The sequence below is a fragment of the Vanellus vanellus genome (assembly GCF_965231255.1).
Source record: "Vanellus vanellus genome assembly, chromosome: 11".
Classification (NCBI taxonomy): domain Eukaryota; kingdom Metazoa; phylum Chordata; class Aves; order Charadriiformes; family Charadriidae; genus Vanellus; species Vanellus vanellus.
This window is the reverse complement of record NC_138916.1, coordinates 12,797,616-12,807,103: the sequence shown is the minus strand read 5'-3', so window position 1 is coordinate 12,807,103 and position 9,488 is coordinate 12,797,616. Positions and strand designations below refer to the sequence as shown.

General features: G+C 38.7%; 1 protein-coding gene across 1 annotated transcript; it reads right to left on the bottom strand.

Moving 5' to 3' along the window:
* Positions 1–204: 204 nt before the first annotated feature.
* Positions 205–8,851, bottom strand: SLC24A5 (solute carrier family 24 member 5; the record flags this gene model as incomplete). Its single annotated transcript, XM_082488839.1, has 9 exons — positions 205–571; positions 1,133–1,234; positions 4,145–4,351; positions 5,048–5,331; positions 6,155–6,255; positions 6,575–6,678; positions 6,770–6,853; positions 8,249–8,425; positions 8,734–8,851. 9 exons carry the CDS (start codon positions 8,849–8,851, stop codon positions 249–251), a joined length of 1,500 nt encoding a protein of 499 aa, XP_082344965.1. The 3' UTR covers positions 205–248.
* Positions 8,852–9,488: the final 637 nt, after the last annotated feature.

Below are 9,488 nucleotides of genomic sequence, written 5' to 3'. Positions count from 1 at the left end.
TCCAGAATTTTTGTTTTTATATGTGCGTCGTAGTCATACTGTAATTCTTGACTCTTAACAGAAAGGGCTCCAATTAGGCTGTGATGTTTTTGTTCTAATTAATATTACTTTAATGACATGACTTAGTTCTGTAAATAAGATTTAGAGCCCAATGGGAGTTTTGAATTTATTTTTTTTTATTTTGACTAAATGAAGAAACTGATCTTTCTCTCCTGCTTTTTTTTAATCAGTCTAATCACTGATTAAAACTAGTTACCACAGACCCTTGTAGGATTGTTCCCTATGATGCCAAGTTCATATAAAATTGATAATATAGTAAATACTAAGTACAGTACAAGACAAATTGCTCCCAATTTTTTATCTATTTTCCAGCCATTCAAGTGAACTGCCAGCAAAATAAAAACAACAGAACAGATAAGGGAAATGGCTGTGTATGTCAAACCACTGCTGTTCACTTCTATGGGTCCTGATGTATTTATGAAGGCAGTTTTTATAAACCAGGGTATTCCCAAACAGAGCATATCAAATACGTTGGATCCTACAATGTTAGACATAGCCATATCTCCATTTCCTGTAAAAGAAGAAATACAAATAAGTCTGCTTAATTATATTGTATGAAATTGCTAAACTGTTTTGGAGGAACAGACTGTCAGCCTGCAATTTCTCACAGAGCACCCTTTTCAGACTTTTCATTGAAAGAACTATAGTCATGATTCTACAGAACATGGTTTTGGGTACCACAAGCATGAAAAAAAAAAAAGTCTCCCTAAATCACCAGCATCTGCACAGTTGCACTTAAAATAAGCTAGACAGGCTATTATAAAATCCAGTCATGTTTAAAATACCAAGACCTACAGTTGTGTTTTGCAGTAAAACTGTAACACTTGACCAACAGCAAATCAAACCAATCTAGAATACTTCTCTGAGATACTCTGAGAGGTTTTTAAATGTCTGAGCCACAGCTTCTTCAGGTAAGCTATTTATTTATTATTAGTAAACTTAAACTCTAGAATCTGGAGCAAAAATTGTGAAGTTACTCCTTGAATTTCTGGAAAAGTTGACTAGAATTCTTTTTTTCATAGTACCTTTTAAACACATCCATTGGAATGAGGCTGAATACTAAAATCTTTACCTTTTTGAGCCACCAGCACGCTTGCAACTGTATCTGGTACACTTGTTCCTGCTGCTAGTAATGTGAGACCCATTACCGACTCTGGAATTCCCAATGTTTCACCTGCAGTTGATAAATAATGGTAGAAAATTCAAGTATGTTTTTAGTTTAAGTTTCATCCAAAGAAATTGCTTTGGACATTGCTTGCTGGAGAAAGGTTTAGTAATCATACCGTAATTTCAAAAGGAATCTGTCAGCTAACTTGACTAAATATGAAGTGACTGAACCGTGAAGTAGTTAAAAACAAGAACAACAACAAAGAAATACCATCCTGTCCTTGTTCTTCAATCAAATAAAAAAGGAACTGTAGTATAACAACCATCTTAACAAGTTTCTCAAAGACCTGAGTGGAATGTCTCCAGTGGTCAAGACAATACCAATTACGATTTTTTTTCTTCCAGATACAGTAGAAATTTAAATATCTAACAATTTACTTCCCCCTCCCCCCACCTCAATTTCTGGGAAATATGTGTCTTCTATGTTTTTGGGCATCTTGTCGTTAGTGCTCAAAAGTCTCATGAAGCAATAACTCTTAAAATCATCCACTCTTCAAAGGGGGAGGAAAAAAGCACATGAGTTTTCTTGGGGAAGAGGGTCATTAAGATCATTATTACCATATTGTCTCAGTTACATGGCTTTGCTATTTCACTCAATTAGAAAGTTTTTTTGTTGGATTCAGAAGAATCAAAATGCAGAATTTTTATATGACTGAGTTTCTTTAGGTAAACACTGGTTTAAATTAAGAAAAGTTTTAAATTGTTATTAAAACACCAGCTTATTTTTTCCCACTTTTCTTATTAGCCCCACATGTCCTGTAAGCATACTGATTTTTCACTTGCAGGGAATCAGATCTTCAAAACTGTTTCAGCAGTTGTACCATTCACAAGCATCAATACGCTGAAGTATTTGATACCTCTATTCAAACTACTAAATAATTAGTTTTTCTTAAACTTTTTTGTTTGCTAGTAAGTATCTTTTTTTTTTTTTTTAATCTAAATTCTTACTTGCAATATTTGGACACTAATAAGAACAGTTCTCTTAAAATAAGAGGCAGTACTCTGTAAGCTAGGTCAGCAATGCTTGCCTAGTACATACCAGCTTGTCTAGATCAGCCCAGTAAATTTATGTTTGAAATTATTTGTTGGTTCAGAGGGACTAACACAATCCCGTTGACAAATTTGTACTGGTATTTATTCGTCCATTACTCCTAATGTAAAAGATTTGTAGGATGAGGGACCAACAAGATCAGCTTTTATAAACCATCCAGGCTGGAAAATAACGGTTCATGCCAAGCAAGCCAAGGTGGAATATGACTGAGCCAGCCTTATGTACCTAACAGTAGTTTCTAGCCCTCTGAAGGTTATAAGATAGTATCTAAACTCAGGTGAATCTGATTTCTCTTTTTATTAGATAAATTTATCTTCTATTTAATGTGTAGGTTTTTTTTCTGGCAACTGACCATAAGGAGATAATGGTTTTATTTTTCTAGCCTTTAGTTAACTTTGTGTATCAGTAGCAATATCTTACTATAAGTAGTCAAATTTTATTTGCTAGCATCAAAAAGGTGTACTAAGTTAGGTTTGTTCTTGGCTATCAAAATTTAGTCCCCAGCTATGATACCTTTGTGACATTCTGATAGGCTGTTTATGCAATGATAGAATCTTTGCGTCACCCTTCATGAAAGAACCCGGACTTGATTATAATGTGTGTGTAATTTTTAGCGTTTCAACGTGTAAATAGAACATATTTGACCTAGATGTAGTGGGCTGAAGACCCCAATACTGCTTGTGATGACTCTTCAAAGTGGACTAACACTAATACCCTATTTGAATCTCCAGTGTACCTGCTTTCATATGAATTAGTGCTTTGCCTAGTTGAACAGCAATAACTTTCATTTGAGTCTTGTTTCAAAGGCTTCTAGCATTCAGACAGTAAACCCTTGCTCTTTAGATACAAGTGGAAAATTACTTGACTAAGGAGTGAACCTGGTGGGTGTTGTATCCAGAGATCTACTAGTATTTTCTCAAAGGTTTACCAAATGTGTAGGTCTGTTTCTGCACTGAACAAGGAGTTATTCACTGAACTTAAGTTGAAAACAAGTTTAAGATGCTGAACTAGCAGAATACTTGAATAGGATTAGTGAACTATAATGTGGAAATGGCAAGCTTTGTAACATTTCTTTCTTGTCTATAGTTTTGTTTTCTGCTTGTTCTTCAAATTAAAAACTGGATTTTTCTCAAGCTGACTGGAGAAACAGTGAAATGAGGAGACTTTTAATACCTTAAGATATTTTTAAGAGATTGTTTTTACACACAAGTTCATACCCCTTCTCTCACTTAAATGCAATTCATTTACTGCTTCATTTTATGATGCAGATTTGTAAGAAGTATACATACACACACACACACCAAGAATGTTTAATAAACGTGATGCTATAGTTGAAATAAAATAGTACAAAGATTTGGGAGGATTTTTTGGCAGTTAATTTAATACCAAATCTTTTACTATAGTCTTAAAAAAAAAAAAAGTTATTTCTATAACAGATCTTTTACAGAACCCTGAACCTTTAATTCCAGTCTTGGTGGATTCCATGTTTGTCAGACTTCAGCTTGACAAGTTTATTGCTGTGTTTCTAATTGTTTCACTTCATGAACCCGTTAAATGAAACTGTCTCTTTTTAAATATATAGTGTTTTTTGTAGCTATATAAACAAATTAACATTCATGTGATCGTAAGCAGTCTGAAGCAGCTAAACTCTAAAGTGGGTTTCGTTAGATGGAAGAAGGTGGCAAACTACACTGTCAAACATAAGTTTTTGTTGGTTTTGTTTGGTGGCTTTTTTTCACAGCAGAGTATGTGTTGCTAAACTGACTGTTAATTGTGGACAGGATAACTCTTCACAGGGAGAAAATGTTTTTTTCAGTGATTCTTGATTGGTTGATTCTGTACAGCAGCAGCACTTTAGGTACCTACCTGCTATTGTTATCATCCACACAAGAACGTAAGTTATTGCAGAAATCCATGCTGCTGACATTAAAAATGTCACCATGAACCAGTTCCTCCAAAACTGTCTTCTGCAATCTGGTATAGTTAAATAGAATAGTGTAATAATAGGAAGGGATAACACCCACAAAATTCTCTTCATATCTGCTTCAGGCATGGTGAAGACACTTGGATGATCTGTTGAAGAAAAAGTAACTTTTAAATTGTAGCATTAAGTTTGAATCCATAGCACACAGTCATACCGCTGGCCTCTACTTGTGAGAATACTGAAAAAAGGTAAAACATACTTCTTCAATTTCTAGCTCTAGTCTCACCCAGTACCTACATCACAGTGGACAAAACTCTGAAATCAAGTGTTCTTTATTAGCATGTCACTAGGAGAGAATTAAGGTGGATGAAAAATGAACTTTTCTATAAAGGTTTACACAGAATGTTTACTAAGTACCAACTGATGGGTTTTGCCTAAGTGAAGAGGAAACTGATGATCTGTAGCCACATCATAGCTATTCCTTTACTTCTGATATAACACATTTTGGGCTACGAACCTGCCATTGTCATAAGAAGATGGTACAGTACCAGTGGGTCTTTCAGCTGGTACTGCGTATTACAAGCAGGGTTGCTGGGAAGTTTCAAATGTGCATAGCAAAGACTGATAGGAGTCTGCTGTTGTAATATGACACAAAGGAGCAGCTATCCTAGCATTCCTTTAGAAACTAACTCTGATTTTGCTTATATTCCAAGGAAGAATAATGATTTATTTGAGTTGTTTTGTGAATAACATCTTAATAATATCTCAGAATCTACTCTGTATTAGATAGAACTGATACAGATAGGCATGTAGAGTGCTAGAGACAACTGTAATAATACTTATACCTTCAGAGATTTCATCAAGGCCATGTAAGCTTGTTGAAAGTTGAGAGTAGTCCAGCTTGTCTTGAAAAATTCCGCTATCTGTTCTTGACTGTTTACGAATTAGAGGTCCACTCTCTTCCTGCCATCCAGCCAGTGGCTGCTGCTCGGCATTCTCTTCCATAGCTTTTGTAAAACACGTACAGCAGGGACTGAACTTTTTCATGAGGTATTGGTTGATTTTAATGTCAAAACATAGTACCAGAATATAACACCCATATATCAATAATAAGGATGCACTTTCATACCTAGAATGAAAAATACATTTTACATAACATGTAATATAAAAAAAACCAAACAACTCTTTGACTTGTTTAAATGGCATGGTGTTAAAATGGAGCAAGCGAGAGAGAGAAAATTTGCATGAGTAGCAAAAGGAAAATACAAAAGCATCTATTTGCAGTTGTATGGCCAGTGTCATGGAATTTCATGAGTGTCTCCATGTCTTTCAGCAGTTTGATTAATTGCCCTTTCCTGCAGAATCTTGTCTGTGTATTGTATAGCTGCATGTTTTCCAGGGAATCGTACTGATTGAATATCTTCCTGATGTTTGGGAAATTGAGTCTTCATGTGATGGTTACAGAGAGAGATAGCACGTGCTATTTTGAGTTAGAAACTTCACACACTTAATGCTGGGCCTCACTGACTTATTGAGGCAACAGGAGTTTCAGTTTTCACTGAAGAGAGTTAAAACATCAGAAGCTAATGATCTGCTTCTGGCAGACAAATGTTTTTTCTTAACAGTGATGCTATCAAAGAAAAGGCTCAAAATAAATACACTATGAAGACTAATTGCTGTGCCAAAACAGCTCTGGTAGAAATTGTCAAGTCTATACAGACAAACCGATGCAGATCAAACTTTATAAATATGCAGGGTTTGAATGTTTAGGTAATAATCTTTATGAGGATTGTGACTTTCTACATTTTTAAAGCCAACAGGATATTTATTTCCGTTAGTGAATGGCAGTTCAAGCTACTTGAAGTTTGGATTTTTTTGTTTGTGTTTGTTTTTCAAAACACTGTCTCACTAATCTCCAGTCAACATGAATTCAACATTACTTGTGCTCTTACCAGTAAACTCTGTTGTCAGATATCATCGCAAGGACCGCCGCTACACTAATTGTATATGCCAGACAGTCTCTAAACAGCGGCCAACAGGATAGCCTCGAAACCTGCAGATCACAGATTCATTTACTTTTCTTAAACTTGTCTAATACTTTCACTAAGCGCTGTAAATGCTGCATCAATATGTTGTTTCTATATTATGTAAAAATTTAAGATTCTTAGGAATGACTTAAGTATGATATTTAACAAGTTAGTGTTTTTAAAAACTTTCATAGCAAGTTATCTTAAAACTGATTACATGCTGGTTTTGCTACTAAATAATAAACTTGACAGTTGTCATAGTAAGTCTCTCTTGGCTTTTGTTGGCAAATCAGAAAGGATAACCATTTGGCTCTTAGGAGCAGAACTATCAAAGCTGATACATACCACGCTGGATAACAGCCCACAAGCTGCAGAAATACCAAGAAGATTATAGATGGCTGATCCAAGGATGGTGCTGATGCCGATATCTCCCTTTGTCACAAAGACTCCTATAAGGAAAATGACTCTCTGGTATGTTTCAGTTTGGCATGCAAGGAAAAGAATTCTAGATTGTGAGGAGTCAAAACACATGTCTCTTACCTAGAAAAGCAGTGACAAGCTCTGGAGCAGAGCTTCCAGCAGCCATAAAAGTTGCTCCAGCAACATCCTGAGAGAGGCCAAGGCCTGAGGACAGAGCAAAAGAATTGCTTAAACAAATAAATGCTTCATTATTATGCTTGGATTAGTATATAATGTTAGAAGCTACTACAGTTTAATAGAATGAACTTTGCTTACTTTCGTACAGTTAATGTGTTTATTTTAAATCGGTAAAATAATATATTGAAAACAGCCTCATTTCTTGGGCTAATTTATTTCTAACTTTAGTAAAGAAACTAGTTTAAATAACAGAAAAGAAGTACTGATAATACAAGAGATTTGGGCATGATCTTAAAATGCAGAATAGCTGTACGTATGTGGGCTTTAACTCTGTTTCATATGGGTAACAATTGTGGGGAAATTCCTTGGAGTCTAGTGCGATATTGCTACATGATCCATGCGAGTCTGTCTATCTTCCAGGGAAACCCATGCTACAGTGTCTTCACATACCAGAAATACTAGTTAAATTCAAACCGGTGCTGCGATCTTAAAATCAAATTTTCACTTCATATGGACAGTGTAAGAGCCTGTGTCTTGCTTGAATGAAATGAGATTTTTGTTCTGGTAAGTTGACTGTTTCTGAAATGTAACTCTGCAGATCAAGTTCTGCACACTAAGAACAGGGACATATGGCTAACTATGGCAAAAGTCTGACAAATGCTTATTTATCATCAATAAAAAAAAAAAAAATCAGCTCTACAGCAATGTTTAAGCTTACATTTTTTCTAAGTGTTCTGGTCTAGAGAATGTTTTCCAGTGTTCAGGGATGAGTTTCCCTAGGGGAATTTTTTAATGCTTGGCGATGAAAAGCTGAACTCGCAGCCAAGACCATCTCTTTAATTCAGCGGTTGGCTAAAGCCTGGGGAATTATTACAGGTTGATTAGATTTCATAAACTGTTGCAACCGTGGTATTCCTTTCCCTTCTCTGTCATACCTTTAGTATGTAATCAGTAGCTCATCCTGAGACTTGTTCACTGCTTTGAGAGAACTATAGAAACTTGAGCCAAGGTACTCAATTCCCATGTTTTAATACTGGAAGAGTTTTTGTTTCTTGGTTTGGTGTCACACCTCACCCCCCTTATTTTTGTTTTTGCTTTTACTAGTAACCTGGGTGTGTTACTGCTCACACCAAAGTTATATTGTCAGTTTAGTTAATATTGAGGAAGTTTGAAGATTTTTCTCCAGACACAAGGAAAGCAAATTTTAACTGAATGCCCGTGCAGAGTGTAATTAGAGTATTTTTCAATATAATGTTGATACATTGTATCGAATTAAATATCGTATGGATAAGTCTTAACTATGCACAGAGACTTTCTTTAGTTTTGCCTCCAGAGCACTCTAACTTTGAAGCTTTTTTAAAGAGAATGTTCTATACCGAACTGCTTAGTTTTTACAGGAAAGAGATGAGGATATTCACTTACATTCACTGATGATCTCTAGAGAAGGTAGAAAGTAATCATCGCACACAATGGACACGGCCAAAAACATGTAAAGTATAATTATGAAATAGATAATGATTCCTCCATCCTTTCTCTCCTGCGGTGTAAAAAATCCTTCAGGAAACTCCGATGAAGAAAGGACACAACTCGTCCTGTTTTCTGAAAATTGAGCACAAAGGGGTTACGCATCCGAATACCTTTCCATTTTTCAGTCTGTCGGAGTTCTGCGGATTAGAACTATAAACGGGGGATGGCTTCAGTGGATTTCTGTCCCAAACAGATCTGGTTTTCATTTAGGGACAAGGCACCGACAAAGCTGCAGCGGTGTCCTCCTCAAAACGTCGCACAGCCGGGGAGGGCGAGGGGCAAGACAGCTCCCGGCGGGGCTGACCCACGGCGGGACGGGCCGTGCAGCCTGCCCGCCGCGCCCCCGGCCCGCCCCGCCGCTCGGCGGGACGGCTCCCTACCTGCATCCGCAGCGAGGCGCTGGGCCCGCGCTCCCCGCGGCGGCGGCTGCCAGGCCGCCAGCAGCACCAGCACCAGCAGCCGCCGCGTCGCCGCCCGCCGCCCCGCTCCCACCTGCATCTCTCCGGCCCCGCCGCGGCTCTGAGGGCGGGCGGCGGGCGGGCGGCGATAGGGCGGCAGCGTCACGTGGGACCGCCCCGCCCTGCCGCGGCCTCTCCCCCTCAGGGGATCTCCCTCAGGGGACCTGCGGCGTCTACCTCTGCGGGCCTCGTCCCGGGGTGCCGCCAGCCCGCCCGCCGCCACCGGCGTGACGGGAGGTTTTCACCTCAGGGCTGCGGGCAGGAGTTCCCGGGGCTGGGCCCTGGCCGAGGGGGCAGGCAGGGGGCTGCTCTCTGGCTGCGTCTGCTGCCATCTCCACCTCGGGTTTGCGTGGAGAACACAAGGTTTTGGCCATCACGAGCGTGCTTCTGGTGCAGGCTGCTGACAGCGTTACCCGGGTGCTGTGCGAGTGTTTGGAGAGGTATTGTCTAAAATCATAGAATCGGCTAGGTTGGAAGGGATCTTTAAGATCATCGAGTCCAACCATCGACGTAACACTGCCAAAACCACCACTAAACCATGTCCCGAAAGGTAGAAGGTGAATTTAAGGTTACTCCCCATACGTGTTTTCTGCTGTGACAATTTGTGTTTATTCCCACTGATTTACCACAATTCCCACGTGAGGCTGTGCGAGCACCAGGCTCGTCCTTCACCAGGG